This window comes from Micropterus dolomieu, linkage group LG17 (genome assembly GCF_021292245.1).
Source record: "Micropterus dolomieu isolate WLL.071019.BEF.003 ecotype Adirondacks linkage group LG17, ASM2129224v1, whole genome shotgun sequence".
In the NCBI taxonomy this organism is placed as follows: domain Eukaryota; kingdom Metazoa; phylum Chordata; class Actinopteri; order Centrarchiformes; family Centrarchidae; genus Micropterus; species Micropterus dolomieu.
Window position 1 is genome coordinate 33,010,576 of NC_060166.1, and position 19,123 is coordinate 33,029,698.

At 40.4% G+C, this 19,123-nt stretch overlaps 1 protein-coding gene across 1 annotated transcript; it reads right to left on the bottom strand.

The window, feature by feature from the left end:
• Nucleotides 1–95: 95 nt before the first annotated feature.
• Nucleotides 96–13,962, bottom strand: tmem91 (transmembrane protein 91). The gene is made up of 4 exons (XM_046074935.1): nt 13,477–13,962; nt 4,773–6,366; nt 2,212–2,358; nt 96–902 (listed from the first exon to the last, which is right to left on the bottom strand). The coding sequence occupies exons 2-4, from the start codon at nt 5,205–5,207 to the stop codon at nt 747–749; spliced, it is 738 nt and encodes a 245-aa protein (XP_045930891.1). The 5' UTR covers nt 5,208–6,366; nt 13,477–13,962; the 3' UTR covers nt 96–746.
• Nucleotides 13,963–19,123: the final 5,161 nt, after the last annotated feature.

Sequence of the window (19,123 nt, forward strand, 5' to 3'; positions counted from 1 at the left end):
CCTCGCTCTGGCTGGAGGAGCAGCAAGAAATTCTGGGTTATTGCTTCTGGTCCCTCATATATATATATATATATATAAAGCTCTTGGGCTCTGAAACCATCACCAGCTTTCCCCCCACAAGCGACAGTGCTGGCTCAGGCCCTCCCACAGCAAGGTCCATCAGGATTTAGCCAGTGCCACGTCCTTGCTGTGACCTTCTCATAAATCTGCAGACTCCACCGCCGTATACTGCCCTCCGCTTGGCTCCTCCCAGGCAGACAAGGCCACATATCCCCTCTCTTCTCTTTCTGCTTCTCATTATTCTTCCATTGTTATTGTGACAGTGATATCTACAGTGATAACATCTGCATTTGTTGTCACACTTTTTTGTTTTACTTCAGCAATGCTTAACACGTGAGGACGACTACAGCACAGATTTAAAGGATGACAGATAAGTTCAGTCCTGACAGACTGAATATTCTACATGGAGTGATATTGTATAACTTCTTTTTCAATTATTTTTCTTCACGTGCGAGGAATGCCCTCTGAGTTAAATTATGTCCCAATCCAATTAGAAGTGATTATAAAATACACACCAGCTCTCCTGTTGTTTTCACTGTCTGTTCTCTGCTTTTAAAACATAACTGCAAATAGGGTCGACAGACAAAGACTGTGATTATTTTACATTTACAGGCGACATGTTGATATTCATGAAATGTGTGAGAGGTATGTTATTTTGTGTGTGTATCCTTGTGCAAAAGTTGCTTTTATGGTGGTTTGCCAGACAGGTAGGAAATCAACGCAGCGATGGCACAGATGTACGTTATGATTCCAAACACAATGGAGAGCACCGAGAGCCACAGGGCCTGGCGAGACGCTGCATTGGCCCCCTGAAAATCCCCCTGAGCCGATGCCTTGTTGGTCTGAAAAACAGAGGAGAGGAGAGTGAGATAAGGATTAGAGGTAGGGGAAAAAGAGGAGAGAAGGGCATTCGTCATCATTTGTCAATGTCCTCCCTGGCCTCCACTTTCCTCTTCCACTCATTCCAATCACACGCTAAGCTCATGTTATGTTCCATCGCTAGATCACACCCGCCGTTTGTGCCTCATTCATCACCTTCCACTGCTCCGTTCCTCTCTCCCACTAGTCCTTGCCTTTGACTCTGACCCCCGTTTTAGGTAGCACTCAACAATATTGGAAATCTATCACCTTGGGGCTTCTTGTTATGACTCTAATTAAACCTTAATGAAGGCCATTGATCTGATCAAAAGGCCTTTGCAGCTTGCTGCCGGTTAGCTTTGCAAAAGCGTTAATGGGATATTTTTTTTTTTTCCAGTGCTGGAAGGATGCCTATATACACTATGGGCCTCTGGCAACTAGAGATAGAGGTGTTAGGGGATTTTCTACACAGCCAGAGGTAATAACGACTGATGGCAGTGGTGTTGTGCCCTTTTCCCTGCTCCATATTTCCAACTTTGTCTTAGAAGAGATTCATTCTTCTTAGCTATCAAATTAACAGTTTTAAGATGTTTATAGGAAAACACTATGTATTATAGCTGCAGTATCTCATCTCAGTTTTGTTTTTGTGAATGTGTAATGTTAAAGACTGATTTTGGAGGAAGGAGATGATTATATTGATAGCATACTGACACAGTATTTAAAAGTAGCAGCATGTTTGCTGGCATTTTTTGTTTTGTGGTTAATTATTAGATTCCCTTTAAAATTTACAGCCTGTCAACCTGAATAGACCAAAGAAAAATAATGCTTTGTTGGAGCTGTTCACAACTCAAGTTAGGCCTGTGATGGGAAGGTTGTGAACATCCAGTCGTTCAATGTGTTATACCACTGATACGGGCGCATTTGATGATACATAATAAATGTAGTCAATCATTGCTGTTTTTTTTAAATATCTTAATTAAGCTTCTGTATAAACGACCAGTCTTAATTGTGGCACAACAGACCTAAAATGATCTAAATGTATAAAACCACACTGCACATCCTTGTGCATTCCTCCTTTGGATTGTTGAGCTCTATGCAGTATCAAAGCTCTTGTGGCATAATCCTGCAAATCTAGGTGTAATCTCTTCCTGTCTAAACTCCAAGACACTGGACCTGTTGTTAGTCTGCACACACTGCAGAGGGTCGGAAATCACCCTTGGCTGTGAACTACAGTGCCAGGTTATATCTTGTCAGATTGAGTGTGTGTGTGTGTGTGTGTGTGTGTGTGTCTACCTTCTGTGAAAGGTAGAAGGCAGCAATGCCCAGGGGCCAGAAGCAGCAGAGCATGGAGAAAAAGGCCAGACCCAGGTAGTCCTGAGGGATCATCAGAGGGAAGTTGCTCTCGCTGTCTGTATCACTGAAGTCATCAATGGATGAGTCCTGGGATTCAAACAGAGTGCACTTAGGTTGAGTTCATGTTAAAGGGTCCAGTATCCAAATTACAAAAAAGAAAATGGTATCTGTTCATGCAGATAGTTGTGGTTTTGTTTGCCTGAGTTTTGAGATATTTGTCTTTGAGATTTCTACCTCTATACCGATGCAATGGAGATAAAGTGAATTGAATTTCCCAGCAACTGAAAATTACATTTAAAACATTCAACAGCAACATCTGTTGAGGATATTTTGACATTTAGATTTTTCAATTCAGTGTGATTCCACAGAAAACCAAAGTAATTATACATTGTTTCTGTAAAGACACATATGCTGAATATAATGTAATTTTAGATGACGTGAGCAACACAAATCATATTCCCTTTGACCATGTGGCATTGCTCTTGATTTTAATGGTATTCTACTACTGTGTGTTTGTCCACTTGCTTTTGTTAGTGGCAGACATCTTTAAACCTGGGTATGTAAAACTAAAACTATGTGCTAGCTAGACACCTATAAGTGTGAGTGAATGAACCCTTTAGACTCAAAGTGTAGTCATTCATTCAAGTTAGCAAATGACAATGTTGAGTAATATTTTTCAACTTGCATTAAACATACAAAGATAATACTAAGTCAATGTTTTGTGGAAGAACTCACAACTTGCTTTTTTGTTATGTTGTGTTCAAGTCCTCCAAAACAACTGTAAAACTTTGCTGGTGCCTGTAAGATAATGTGACTGAATGGGGTTAGTCTAGATGTGCACTAGTGCTGCTGACCGCAGGCAATTCATGACTCATGTATCTTTTTGAAACAGCTGCATATTCAATCTGACTTCCACTCTCACTCTGACCCTGCCACATTACTCTTTGTTTTACTTTGTGCGTGAAATAATTGTGCATTTTCAAAATGCTCCCGCAACATTTGAGCAAATGCTTCATGCATCAGCGCCCAAATTCATCCAAAAACTTTTCTTTCTGTGCTTTTAAACATTAAAGTAGATCAGACAGGGCAAATCAGTGTACATTATTGCACACATTGCTTTAAAGATTAGTTCACAAGGTTGTTTTTTTTCCTGATGTCAGTCACATTATGTTCCGTTGCTCTAAAAAAGACCATCTGATGACTGATTTGTCCTGTTTGAAATTATTCTCATATATCAGGAGTGATCCCTCTTAAGCATTTTTTATTGACAGACTATCCTGAGGTAATCTCTAATGCTCTGGCATCATATAACATTAATCAACTCCTCAGTGAAAATTTAGCATGAAGCAATGAAGGGATTTCGGGGGCCAGATTGAGTCCTTTAACTAATCGTTTGAACAAAGGAGAACGAGATGTTGTGTTATGCCTCTTTGAGGTCACTGCAAGGTTTTATTCCCACAGGCCTTTGCATCACTGCACTACTGCCAGCATTCAGAATGAGCTTGAAAATTTTTTTTTGTGTGTGTACTGTTCTTTTGTCCTTGTGGATCAAACTCCTAAACTAAACTTTACGGCAGCCAACTGCTCTTGATTTTAATGGTGAATGGTACTACTGTGTTTTTGTCCACTTGCTTGTGTTCTTAATCAAAGTAATAATCGTAAAATGGCCTTCAGCCATTTATTTCACAGTGGGTAATTGGACCTTTTGATTTAACCTTGCTGAGAGACTTTTCATAACAATTTAAACAACCAGCAGCTACTTATTTGTAACATTTACAAGCATACACATTCTCGTGATCGCTCCCAAAATATCACATGACCACTGCAAGAGTCTTAAAGTTAATTTACATTTCACTCCAGGGTGGGCTTTGCTCACTGATCTATGAAATAGAACTGGCATCCTCCATTGCTACTGTAGTGTCATTACCTACACCGCAGCAGGAGAGGAGCTTTATGTAATCTGGCTTTTTGACAGTAAGGATTCAATTGCTGCCTACCCTGAAATGCATTGCTCATATATCTATTTTAAGTTCCTCTTTGGTTCCCAGAATCCTTACTGAGAATATGAGAGTGCTTTTAATGCAAAACTCCCCTAAGCAACAAAGAGGATGTGGTAGAAATCACATTATGATTATTTACAGAAAATGAATCTGCAGCTATTTTGATAACTGATATTTTGATTCATCGTTTATCAAGCAATAAGGCCAACTGTTGCCTGATTCAGCTTCTCCTGTGTGAGGTTTGCTAAAAAAATTTTTTTTACATTTTATATAATTGTAAAGTGAGTATCTTGGAGATTGGAGACATTTGGAGATGTCCCCTTAGACATTAAACTGGGAATTTTTCACTGTTTTTGGATTCTTGAGAGAATAGAATAGAATAGAATAGAGAAAGAGCACTGCCTTCCGATATTAGTCATAATTTTGTTTTAAATTACAGCTTGATTTTAAAATTTGGAAGTCAAATACACAAACTCAGTACACACAAACATTATTTCTTACGTCAGAGTCAGGAAGCAGGTCATCCTCATCATCCATGCTGTAGGACACACTGTGGTAGTCCTGCGTCTCGGCCAGCAGCTTCCTTTCCAGTGTGGAGCCGGGCCGAATGTCCACAAAGGTGGTCTCTAGGTAGTCTTTGCTGAGCAGGGAGTCTGCATGGCCCCAGATGGGGGCTGGTGGGTAAAAGGACTCCAGTGTGCGAGGTAAGGAGCAAGGGTCTAGTAGCTGTTGCTGCTGAAGCTCAGGTGGATGTCCACAATAGCTCCTCCACGCTAAAGGAGGGTAGGCCCTGTCCTCCTCACACTTAACCAAGATGCTCTTGAACAGCCCGCTGGAGGCCTGTCCAGTCCCCGGCCCCAGCCCCGGTCCTGATGCCCGGCTGTTATTGGGGTTTTCTTCCAGAAGAGGGTGCTCCAGCTCATCTAGATTCTCCATCCCTCTCTTTTAACACCAACCACACAAGAGGCCACCACATTAACAACCAAATGTAATCTACAACTTGGTCTGAAGTGTCTCCCTAAAGAGTGTCCAGTGGGTTTCAGTGATAATCCATCTTTAATCCTATTCTTTAATTTTTCTCTTATTATAGGCCTTGGTCCATAGGCCAACAACACATTTCAGGTTTATGGCTGAAATATCCTTAATGTGCCAGTGGTCACTTTCTCCTTTGTGCTAAGGGTTGTGCTAAGGTTGTTAAGGGGGATTCCAGATCCTTCTTTCCTCACATGTCATAAACTATTTGTTCCAGGGCTTGATGGCTCAGGGTTTGCACCATGTCTTCCTTTTCACATGATTGAGAGTGTCACTGTTCATGAATATGCTAATGGAAGCTACTTTCTCTCTCATTCAATATGGAAATGTCACTTCTGATGATGGAAGACCTTGATTCGCCGAAGACAGGCTAATGAAAACACTGGGCAATGGGATTTCAGTGTGATTTGCCCTCAGGAGCTCATGGAAAATGTCTCTTGCAATAAAAGTCTTAATGGAAGCACAGTGTCATGGTATTAGCGTCAAAGCTTTGGACGTCAATCTTTCCCTTCAGTTTTTCTAGATTTGAAATGGGCAATGACTTGTGATTTGGGAAATGATTGTGAGGAAAATAACAAAAATGACTTTAAAGATGTCCTGTCATACAGCCATGTGTTTGTTCCTCTGCAGGAGTCTGAAAAAACTGACACTGCTTTTGAAAAACGGGCCAGTGGGTCTTCAAATGACTCGACTGACGCACAGTGGGTTCTTTTGAAGCTTGAATATGCAGAACCTTCGGCAGCAGTCAAACTAGTGGTGGAATGAATGGATTGGGGCCATATTTGAGGGCAGTTAATCTGTAAAAGCAATGAGGCTCCAGAAATAGAATCCTATGTTGCACATTCGCAGGTCAGCAGGCCTGCCAACATGTCTGTGTCTCTGCGAAGTAATACTGAAAAAATCAAAGTCCAACAGTGTTGATTTATGGTTGTGGGTTCGCTGCTTGCCACAGCAGCGCTCCTTTGGAACATGTATTTCTAATGTACCCTGTCCACCTTTAGAGGGTTTCACTCAGGACGGACGGGTAGCTCTCTATTCGGTTCTCAGATGAGGATGAAGAGGTCTGTCAAGAAGAGAACATGGTCACACAAAATGTTTAGACTTTACATCTTTACTGCATCCTGGTACTCAGGGCTGTGTGCTAACACCTACCCCATCAGACACAGGACATCGGTGCAGTGTAAGCGCTACTGAAGTGTCTGTCCATACAGTCCACACCAACTCCAACCCCTATAACAGCATCACTGTCCTTTCAGCCAGCACTGCTCATAAGTTGCTGATAGGACTGTCAGCAGCAGAAAATTGTCTTTAACAGGCTGACTAACATCAGAAATTCAAAGGGCACATTTTTTCCCATAAGGACCACATGAGTAAAATGCAAAAAGAAAATGGTATTGTGTTGGCATTCAATTTCTGCTGCTGCTTGAAATTCCCAAAGTGAAGCAGGGAATCTCTTTGTGAAGCTGTGGGCCTTGATCGATCACTACAGATATAGTTAATATGTTCACAACATATTATTATTATTTTATTTGAAAGGCTCGATAGAGATTCACTAAGTGCACTCCCTGGGGGTTGTGTCTTGATGTACGTCTCTCAGACATCTACAGAACATGCAGCAGAGACGGTTCAGAAAACATTGTGTGTGTGCTATGTTCTTTACCAAAACATTAACCTAAACATAGTACTAACCATAGCCATAAATTGGTATCTACATTAAAATGATTGCTTTAGCTTGCATGGACCAGCTTTTTGTCCCCAGTTTGAAGTTGAGTCCCCACAATGTAACTACATGAACAGTAAAACAAGTAAAAACTTGTATTAATCTCATTGAGATGCATGTGCAAGAGAGACCTAAGAACAAATTACATGTAAACAAAATGACAACAAGACCATTCATTCATAGATAGTAGTCATTACTCACACAGACACACTTAAAACATTCACAAATACAGTCTCTAAGTTTGTTTCATTTCAGCAGTGAGCTTCATAGTACCAGAATACATGGTACAAAATAATAACATACAGTGTAGTAAAGTAGTTACCAGTGTTAGTGTACCTGAAGTATGCCTGGCACACAGCCCGGTGTGTTTCAGAGGAAGGCTGGTCACTTGGTGTTTGAGAAAACTGCTTACTCAGCAATATGTCTCTGATGGATACACACGCATTCAGTTCAAGGCAGACAGGGACACTGGTCATGGGACAATCTATGCATTATTAGTTACTGCAGTGCTGCAAAATGGCCTGAGCATTAATGATGCCCTAAATACAAGACTCCAGCATACTGTAGCAATAGCCATGGTACAATTAACAGCTTATATATGTGTATATATGTGCATATATATATACAAGTGCTTGAGTTCGACTGCAGTTGCCGATTTGTAAAACAGTGAGTCCACACTAGGCAGTGAAAGGTTGGCCTGTCATCCACACTCAGCTGGCTATTTTCTTACTTGAATCAGACATTTTCAGGGGTTGTTGTGTCAGTAAACCTTCTGTCACACCCAACTTTCTCTAGGATCACTTATTTTAAATGTCAATATAGCTGTTGTCAGTAAGTTGTATTTATGTTTATATATTATATTTGTATTTATCATAACATGTTGATTTGATTGACGTTTCAATACAGCAGTGCAGGAAATACTATACTTACAGGGGCAGTGTTCATTAAATAGACAAAAAAAACTGTAAATGCGCCAGAGTTAACTTAATTGGACAATGTTAATCCATTGTCCCTGAATAGTTGTTAAAATGGCACCCTAAAATAGAATATTAAGACGTAGATAAAACAACAATAAAAATATGTCAATAAAAACAACTAAATGGTGAATTTGGCTGTATTAAGATACAGTTAGTTACAGATAGCCAGAGCAGTCAAATAGGAGTCCTGCTCATTGGCTGTGATTCAGACTTTTTTTTTACCTAAAATAAAATGAAGAAGACGACATTTAGCCCTCTTTCTATTGTTCAGGCATTTTAGTGTTGATGCATATCTTTACAAAATGACCTGCATGCTAGTGTTATATTATGTGTCATTTGAAATAATGTTTTCAAACATAGCCAGCTTAGTGTAAATGTACAGTATATGCTAGCAATATTGACCTATCCAGGGTGTTCCCTGCCTCTCACCTAATGCATGCTGGGATAGGCTCCAGCCCCCAATGACCCAGCACAGAATAAGCCGCTTAGAAAATGGATGAATGGTTGGACATATGCGCCTGATTGCCCCATAACATGGATTTGATAAGTGACTTAAAACATTACCTAGTGGTGTCCAATTATTAAGTTAAACTAAAATATGACTGACTTTATATATTCCAAACTGACAATATCTAAAATTAGCACATAACTGTGTGGTGGTGAAAAGCTACAGTGAGCTGACAAGTGAGAAGATATGAACAAAAATCTCTGTTTTGTGTGTGAAGAATAAGAAAGTGTCATTTCAACAAACTACATAATATCTCATCAGTAAGTATTCATTCTGCATGGCAGAGTGATTCATAGGCCTGAGATCAATTGAATGACTTGTTTTTGCACGCATCACTGCACAGCACAGGAAAAAACTGGAATAATTGCATGTCTTTGGGCTGGCGTGGTGCTGAGGGCTGCATTCTGGTCTGCGCGCTGATATTGCTTTGCCGTGCAAACCCCCTTCGCTCCCCTTCTCTTCACCCACACCTTTATGGAGGGTTTGTGCCTCTCATACTGAACAAGCTGATTGATCGTTCAACACACTGACGTCAGCGTCAGCAACAGCAGCTGCCTCCACCCTCGTAACATGCACACATCTGGACATATGGCGCATACTGCACACATGCCTTGTGTTCACTCACACACTAATATTTGTAGCACCAGCCTTCCCTCTCTCTTTTCCCCCCTCCCAATCGCTGCAGCTTCATTTCAGGAGAGATGCACTCAGCTTTATTACCCCCTGCCCCCCCCACACCCCCCCCCCACCCATCCTCCATAAAAAGACTTCTGTCAGCTGTATTATAAGCCTGCCTCCTTTTCTGATTCTGCAACACTCATAAAACATCCAGTCAGGTAGATGGAAGGTTGCAAGGACACCGCTGCAAATCACTACCAACACTTTTACAAGAGCTTGTCTTCTCTCCCTCCCTATCTCTCTCCTTTTTAGTCTGGTGCTTTGTCATACACATACAGAACCACACATGTACTCAGCTCCCTCCATTACTTCTACCCCTCTTCTTTTGCTTTTGATCTGACTCCATCCCTTTTTCATTATCCAGCCAATACTTTTGGCAAAGCCACTGTACAAAACTAGTCTATCTTGGCACAAATTCTACTTGCTGCATGACAAGAAAACTTGTTCTTAAGACATGGAAAAACCAAAGTGAAATATTGCATTAAACCGCTGTTGCAAAAGCAGATAACTGGTGCTGATGAATCTTATATGGATTGTCAGCAACGCAATGTAGACTTTTTGTCACACACTGACTCTCTGAATATACACACACACCCATGCACAGAGCTGGATGTAATTGCTGTAATATTTCAGCTGATTCAGACTGAGGAGATACAGATACAGTGAACACAGTTGTAGAAAAGAAATGGCACAGAGGCTATAGGAAATAGGAACTGTAAACGCCTGTAGGCTTTAATAAATAGAAGCCTGATATATTGAAGAACAGCAATGTCAGGCTGATAAGACCAGAGCAGGCTTCAAGATATGCCAAACAAAAATCTGAAAACCCAAGTGGCGGTTAAATGGCCCTATTGATTTCATTTTCCAACCCTTTTCTCACTTTCCTTCTCTCTTCCTAGATCTGTGTGGAGAAACTGACAAGAGCAGAGAGGAAACTGAACAGAAAAGATAAGCAAAAAACAGGCGGCGACGTAGAGCGTGTTTCACAGCTCGTGAAGCCCAAAGTAACATCATGTTCCTATGGAAACACATTCACCATGGAGTGCTCACTGCAGGATAAATGAAGCAGAGGCTAATTTGCCATTTCAGTGTTCCTCTGCTCGGCTTGATAATAACTTGATGGGATAATTCCAGCATAGCCATGCCTTCCAGTAAGGATGTGTTACTGTCACATTACACTGCAAAGGATGGATAATTTCCACAGAATTACTATATAATAACAAATGAGCACAGTCACGCCGAGCACTGGGTTTACTTGAACCCCCTGTGCAGAATGTGTGCATGACAGTGTGAGCTCATTTATCTGTCCATGGTATGTCCCACTCTAACCCCAAACACCACATACAGTCATTTACTTTCCTTCACATAACTACACATACACTGACAAACACACATGCAGTCCTTTGCAGCCTTGCATCATCTTGCCCTTTCAGTCACACGGTAAACAAAGCCATTGAAGCCCTCGATGCCCTGCCCACACACACACACACACACACACACACTGCTCGCACAGCTGGTGCTTGTGTGCAATGAGGCCGTTGGAATGAGAAGCTACCCATGTGCAATATGTTGCAAATGGCTCCAGCATCTCTGCAGAGTGTGTTGTATGATCAACTCAATGTTCTATTGTGTGCATCCGTAATCATCATGGGACACTGTACAGGGACTGGCTGTATCTCACAATCTTGTGTTGTTTGAGTGTTTGTTTGTGTGCGTATATGTATGTGTGTACATGTATCACTTGTGTCTTCTAAAACTGCTGCAACTCTTGCAATATTCTTGGGGGTTTACATGTGTAGTGGCTGTATGTGGATGTTACTGTGAAAAAAACATTTGACCATGTAAAATGAGGTTACTTAAATGCTTGTTGTACACACATATACATTCCCAACATACAACACACTGTTTTTTTAACTATGTTTTTATTTTGATATATTCGGCCATCGTTTTTCTTGGTCTGGTCACAAATTTACAACAAAGTACAACATGTATGATCTGTCAGATGTTGTAACAAATGCAACAATCAGTTTAAGAAATAATTTAGTTAACATAATACATTTAGTTGTCACTTTCAACATGCTGTTATAAAGCTCAGCCCAGAGTTGCCGTAACTAAATGATCCTAACCCAAAACTATAAATAAATGTCCTGAAATATCATGTTTTAGTGGCTGACCACATGTAGAGTGGACATGTTTGAACAACCCACATAAAATAATAAATAATAATAAAATTCCAAATGTTTACAAGGATTCAATTTCATCTCTCCCAATTGTAGTTTTGACTTGGATATTAATGACAGTTACACCGTGAACACCAGCCTGAAATATGTTAGTTTAACTTTAGTAATTTGTTATTGGTAAAGCCTGTTTAAATGTATATTAACAATGACAAGAACCGCCACAGTGCCTAACAGGGGTTTAACTTGCACAATATCAAAGGCTGCAGATGTCATCTAGACTGTGTTTACATCAGCGATATTGCTGTGTAATAACCTGTGTACAGATTACATTTAGGTATGTAACAGCTATGTTTAAGGTTAAGGTAAGCCTTTAGGGAACACATTTGAATAAATAAAATGTCCTGACAAGTAACCAAAGCCAACCAATGTATGTTAGGGTGTGCATGCACCAATGAGCTTAATGAGGTAATTAGCCTCTTACAGATCTTTACATGAGTATGTATGACATGGTCTCATCATCATCCCCACCACCGAGGGATGGCGTATTTGTTGGCAGAGGCAGGGCACAGTCAGGTTAAGAGTGGAGAAAAGACCCGCTCTTAATCAGGAATGCTGTCAAGCAAAACACGCTGTGTCCTTTGAAAGCATACCCTGACACACATTTTACATTTCACACTTCAATATGTGATCTTCCAAATCAGATTCTGGGAGATGGCTGAAAGACTTTTTTCTACCTGAACAAAAGAGGAAAATGTGTTAAGGGATGCGGATGTGTGAAGTTGTCTGAGATTTCAGGAATGCTGCATGAGCGTGCTATGGTTTTATATTACTGCACACCAGGCTTGTCATACAGCGATAAATAGCTATACAAACATAAACAATGGAGCAGAGCTGTGTATGTTTGTAAAGAGTTGTTGCTCTACTGCTGTTGTGTTTGTACTACAAAGCAGCAATTGATGCACAGAGCTTTATTGTATTGTGTAATCTTCATAAATACACACATGTACAAAAAAGCTGTGAGAAAATGAATTTTGATTCATGATAAAACCTAAAAGTCTCTATCTCCTGCATTATAGGTGATATCAGTTTGGTCCTCCATTTTCTTCAGAAACATGGTCATAATTAATAAATCACCTTTCTCAAATATTAGCCCTGAATCAATAATTGAAAGGTTTCATGTCAGAACAGAGTGTTACTTAAAATGCAAAACCTGTTCTGACAAATTCCTGCTGACATGAAAGTCAGTGATTGCTGCTGCTGAAAGATTTAATCAGCTGAACAAGTTAGATGTGAAAGCATCTGTGAAAAAGAGCTTAACAACTGGTCACATGGTGGCGCTATTGATAACGTGTTTCAATATGTTGAGCACTTCCACAAAACGTTTGTGGTTATTGGTACTATGCTTTAATAAGTTGAGCACTTCTCCACTGTGTACCGGTATTATTACACTACACTACATTGTATGTAGGCTGAACTCCTAACTCCACCAAAAGACAATGGTAACCTTTCAACCCCATCCCCAACGCAAACCTAGCCTAAACCTAAACCTAACAGTAACTAAGTAATTCAACCTAAATTTTTTATGTTTTAGGGTGTGGGAACATGCATTTTGTATCCAAATGGAAGGTCAGTTCCTACAATGTCCCCACCACATTAGTGACACACACACACACACATACACACACACCTTGCCGGAGATGATACATTATTGTTAGTAGTATTGTTGTTATTATTATTATTATGGTTATGTAATAAGTTACATACATAGCAGATTTTACTGCGTGATAATTAGTGCTTCACTGCTTGTTAATGAATTCAAACCCGTGAACACTAAGGGTGTTTCTGAACGCAATAGGAGCATTAAGTAGGCCTACTCCAAAATTATAAACGAACAATATGTAGTTTGCCTTTTTGTTGGTAGCCTATTAAGGATGGAACCATAACAGAGAAAGGAGGAAAACTATTATTATTGCTATGTAACGTTATAACGTGTTGTCAAATAATAGTCAAATACACAAAACAGCCACCACAAACATCATAAATCGGGGGTTTCTTTAGTTCTTACCCAAAGTAACACACCTCAAGGTGTTTTCCAAAAATATTTTCTCACCTTTAAGTTGGAAACTGAGATCCGTCCTGCTTCGTCCTGTCCTGTTCTCGGGATGAGTCCTCCGAGAAGAAAAGGGGGAATCCAGTTTTAACCATCCACAGGACTGAATACTGAACGGATCTGCCGATTTGCTTGGTTTTAGCGTGGGTACGTGCAGAAGGTGTGTGTGTATATCCTATGTCTAGATACGAACGGACTGTGTTTGTGAGAGAGAAAGGGGATGTGAAGGTTGAGTTACAGTGCGTGAGTCAAACTTGTCGGCATCCCTCCGTCGAGCTTTGCTGATGAGGCTGTGTATACATGCAGACGCACCTATTACACCTGTGCAGCCTGGCAGCATATGCATGCTGTGTCAAAGACTTCCCTTCCCCCTGCAAGGCATCTTCTTTTGCATGCCGCTCGGCTCGCTCTCTCTCCTCCTCACAGAAAGTAGAAGGTCTTTCATTAATCCTCGTTGCGGTACCAGTGCGTCTTACACGGTGTCAACTTTCCCTGACTTTCCAAACACAGCTCTTTTTCTATCCTCTCTCTCTTCCTCCACCTCTCTCTGTCTGTCTCCCTTTCCCTTTCCTTGACTCTGCTACCTTATTACGGAGGAAAAACCGGGTCTTAAAGCCTGTTGGTGCAGTGCGAGCATGTGTGATATATTTCAATTACTCTGGGGTCCTCCTAAGGATAGAAAGAAGGACACACTTTAGCAAAATGAGGACATTTAGCCTTTTCTTATTTATTTAAGAGGATTAGTAGGGTCAGAGCTTGATTTTGGGTTGGAATTAGGATTGGGGTTAAGACTAAGGATGCAGCAGGGGGGTTAAGGTTAGCCTTTGCAACACATATGTATGTGAAGCCAGTGAATTTTAGGATTCTGGAGGAGTTGCAAATGTAATTTCCACAATGCGCATCAACGTGCAAGTATGAGCAAACACAAACAGAGACAGCAATCAAAACAGAGAGGCGGGGGGAAATGAAAAGTGATGGAGGTGGAAAAAAGGCAAGTGGGGAGGGGGGTTGGATTAGTATTACGCAGTGGCTGAGTGTATGTGCTATACCAGACTGGAGGCAGTGAGATACCCCCCAGCACGGATGACTCCACTTTGTGTCACCGCTTTCATGTCCGCTTCACCCTATGACCCACTTTAGCTACCCAGGCCAGGCCACATTAAGATCTCAAGTCAGAAATAGACTCAAGAAGCAAAAACAATCATCCCTGCTTCATGCTCATGCTCATTTCGCCTCTTTCAGGAGAGGCCACACAGGATAAAGCTCAGGCATTGCTGGACACCAGCAATCAATGAAATCCACAGGGCTTAGGCTGAGTATTTAATGAGGTGCACAGCTCTTAGCTAGAATCCCCCTCCCTCAGAAACGGTTTAACCTTTTGGCTGGTTTTTGTTTTTGTTGTTCTTGTTTTTTGGTTCCTTCCAGCCAGGCAGCACAGCTGCAGTGCCTATCTGATCTGGCTGTCAGAGTGACAAGAGGCCTCTCAGTCCATCATGAAGCAGGGATCAATACACTCTCCTTAGTCTGAGCACATCCTCCACCATCACTCTATTTTCCATCTCTTTATTTTCTTCTTGCTTCTCTCACCCCTCTTCCTCCTGTTGTCCCCACACCCCCACCCGTGTCTATTCTCCATCTTCATCGCTATGATGGGGGGGGCATAAGCTATTTTTTCTACATCTGATATGATTGAGGTTTGACCACAGATACACAAAACAGCCTGTAAAATCTGCAGTACACTTCCCTTTTTATTGGTTTCAGTGTTGTTTCTTCTTCTAAATGTAATATTTCAAAATACTTGCAAAGTTATTGGCATTAGCAGAAAGATTTGAGAAAGCCTGACAAAGCTGTCTGTAACTGATGAACAAGATACCCTTCAGCGTCTGTATAAAACACCTTTTCAACATGTGGACTTCAGCGACACCTTTTTAATATGTGGTATATATGCAGATTGGTTAGGTTCAGACGCAAAAAACTACTTGGTCAGATTTAGGAAAACATCATGGTTTTGGTTAGATTTAGGCACCAAAACTAGTTGGTTAGGTTTAGGAAAACATTGTGTTTTGGGTTGAAATAAGTACTTTACGTGACGGATGATGGGTTACAATAGAGTTACTTGAAAGCCCAGGTATCTCATACAGATGCTGAAGGGTACCTTGTGCGTCATTGATGCCCTGAGATTTAGCTGCTTTAAAAACCATAATGACCCGTTACTTCCCAAATAAGGAAAGGTAAGAGTCCTTGAGGTTAATAGTTGAGGCCAAGATGGAAAATGCACAGTGGTTTAGAAAATGGATAGTTTGGATGAAACTGTTTTTGAATTTCCTTGTGTGTGCTTTCCTTATTTACCTGAGTTCTTGACTTCTGCAGGTGTGGGCCGACTTCATTGTCACCACCATTCACCTGAACTTTCAGCTTGACTCTTAGGGTGTCTGATGTTGAGGGACGTCTTCTAGGTGAAAAGGCAATGAGCACCTTGCAGTGAGATGACGGTCACACGCAGCAGCACATCTACACATTCGGCTGGATTTTCGGCAAAATAAGTGTTATCAGACTTCAAATGAAGTTCAATTACAACATTATTGATGAGATGAAAAAATCTGCAGGCAAATAGAGCAAGAGTTGATATTTTAAGTAAGCCAGTGTTTTCCCCGTAGGGCTCTGTGGCTGCAACATCTCTCCATGAATGGCCACCTCAGCAAACCACAGGAGGATGAAGGAGGAAGAAAAGGGAGAGAGTAGTATTAGCAGGGGGAGTATTGTATTAGCAGAAAGCCTGAGGTGGTAAGTATCTCAATAGGGAAAACATAGCAAATCCAATACTCACTGAGGAGGGGGAAAATCACTTTGGAGGTCTAAAAAATAGTTATTGCTAGAAAGTGTTGAATCTGTGTTCCTGGCTTATAAAAGATTTCATTTATGCAATTCAGATATCCAAAACATGTGCTAGGATGCTCTTCTCTCAAGCTTGCTGTTGTTTTGTGTTATGAAACAGCCCTGGGGGACATATTGATATTTTAGCAAGATGTAATCTATTATCCTTGTTACAGAGAAGGGCTAACAAGAGATCCTGTTTGTGTGCCAAGCACTTTGGGCAAAATGCAAATACAGCAGCCCAATCTCCCTTCTGGGCTGCGCACAGCTGAGGAGGGCTGATTTGTGTGTATGTGTGTGTGCGCTACAGTATAACTGGGGCTTACGCGCCAAAACAGAGGAAATGCAGCCTTGGTGCTGTGTCCCTCCCTGAAAGACAATACATGGAGAAAGTAGGGGCTCATGACTCTTTCATTTTTTCCATCAATTTTCTTTCTCCCCTCTCTGCCTCTGGAGGCCTGAATTATTTATCTTGTACGATGAAAGAAATGCTAAGGGATACAAGGATAATCTTAATGGAGAGAGCTCAGTGTGAGATACACAAACACACCCACACACATTCACATGTCAGGCATAAACTCCAACCCACGTACATACAGGAATGTTTACATAAATACACTCAAACACAAAAACACACAGGCACATACTGTTTGAATATGGACACATGGTTCAGTAATCATGGATGCCTGAAAAAGTGTCATATACATGCTCAGAGATAGTGTTTATATTTGGAGTGCTGATATGGTGAATAAACAGAGGAGAGAGACCTAAGGGAAGATGGAGAAAGGCAGAGAGAGGAGGGGTGAGTTTTCTCAGGAGGAGAGAGATTAATGTACCAGTAAATTGATTACATGGCGAGCGGTGAGGGGGACGAAATGTGATGCACTGTTGAGGAGTATACTTTGGGGACCACCAACAAGTCAAAACAGCAACTTATTTTGATGTAAACACTTTTGTGTTTTTTATTTGGTGGGGTCCATTTTTTGTGGCATGCCTGTTCTTAGGGAGCAGTTTTTTTTAAAAGGACGAGTACATGGTAGGCAAATGTTAACTTTGAACAGAACCAGCTGCTTCTTAATGCCAAGATAAGCTAACTGGCTTCTGCTTACTGGCTCCAGCTTAATTTTTACCATAGGCAGGCAGTCAGTCTTCTCATCTAACTGTCAGCAAGAAAGCAAATAAGTATTTTTCCCAAATGTTGAGCTATCTCTTTCATCCAGCACATTTTTTTCTTATACAAAAGACATCTTTAAAATATATATATAACAGGTCACCTTGAACTGCAAAACTACAAACTTTTTACAGCCACATTTCAAGCCTATAACAGATGAGTGTTTGATACTCAAATGATAGATTTTGGGTGGAGTATTACTTTAATAATCGGCAACAGAGAGACTGAGAGAGTGAGGGAGATATGTTTATAGGTGTTCAGGAAAGTGACCACCCAAAAAGTAACAGTCCTGTCAACTTTATTGATGGGATGTTGCTTACAGCAGCTAGCAGAGTAAGCTTCCAGAGGATTATTCATCTGTGCTCTGTCTCTTCAGTATAGTCACAGTCAGCTTCATTCCTCTGTAACATCCATCCTCATGAGGGATATGTGAGCAGACAACACACCAACCCGGAACAAACCTTGACCAGATGGTGAGTGGAAGATGTGCAAAAATAGGCTTCTGGGGAAAAGGAAAATAAAAAAGTAACTGATGTTTGGATGGTGCCAACATCACTCACCAAGTACAAAAAATCTTTATGATAAATCAAATATAGAATTTATTTTCTTCCATTTTCTTCCTCATGACAAACAAACCACAACACAAACAGGTGACTTCACCTTGAAGTGGTGCTAAGCAAAGTGGTGACTTAATGTAGTATTTCTCAAGTTAATGAACTATATTTTATGTCAGTGCAAAGGTTATACATAAACATAAGCCCAATTAGCTACTACATTAGTTTCATGGTTTTAGAATTTTCTCCCAGTCCTGATTATGTTACAAGAAAAATACTGAGTACAACATTTTAACATAATATAAGCTATATGTGGAAATAGGTCTAATAGTAAAACATTAAAAATGAGCTGTAAAAGCTCAAAATGAAGCATTCAGGAAAGTCATTCAGTTTTGTGGACTGCAGCTTTTTCTTAATTAGATTCCTAAAGGTTCTGATTGACATTAGAACAGGAAAATATATTAAATTATCACATTTTTTGCCTGAGATGTCATGGTTATAATGGATATATTTATTTAGATCGCATTAGTGTTACTGTCTATCTTAAAGCAGCACTGGCTAGCACTGATGAGTACTCTCTGACATCAGCGTTACTCACATGTCTCTACCAGTTTGCAATTAGGGTGTAATATTAACCCAGAAGTGCTTTACAGTTGTTTAAATTATATGACCATCAAATTAATTATTTATAAATATATATTATATTATGTAAAACTACAAATACAAAAAGTTATGTTAAAATGGAGATGTTATTAAAGTCAAAGAACTAGAAGCAAAAGGAGAAGCCTTTTCAAAATTGAAGTGCAAACACACAATATTTGAGATTTGAAGGTTAATTTACCTCATTTTAGAGCAAATAACACAATGTGTTTAGCCATGTTGGCTCTAGGGATGGTAGTGTTAGTCTGCTGGTGTGTCAGTTTGTCCAACACTTTGGTCCAGAATATTGGATTTACTGCCATGAAAGTTGGTAAAAACATTCATGCCCTTTTGGATGAATTATAATAGCTTTCGTGAGGTCCAAATTTTCCTTTCCCTAAGACTTTGA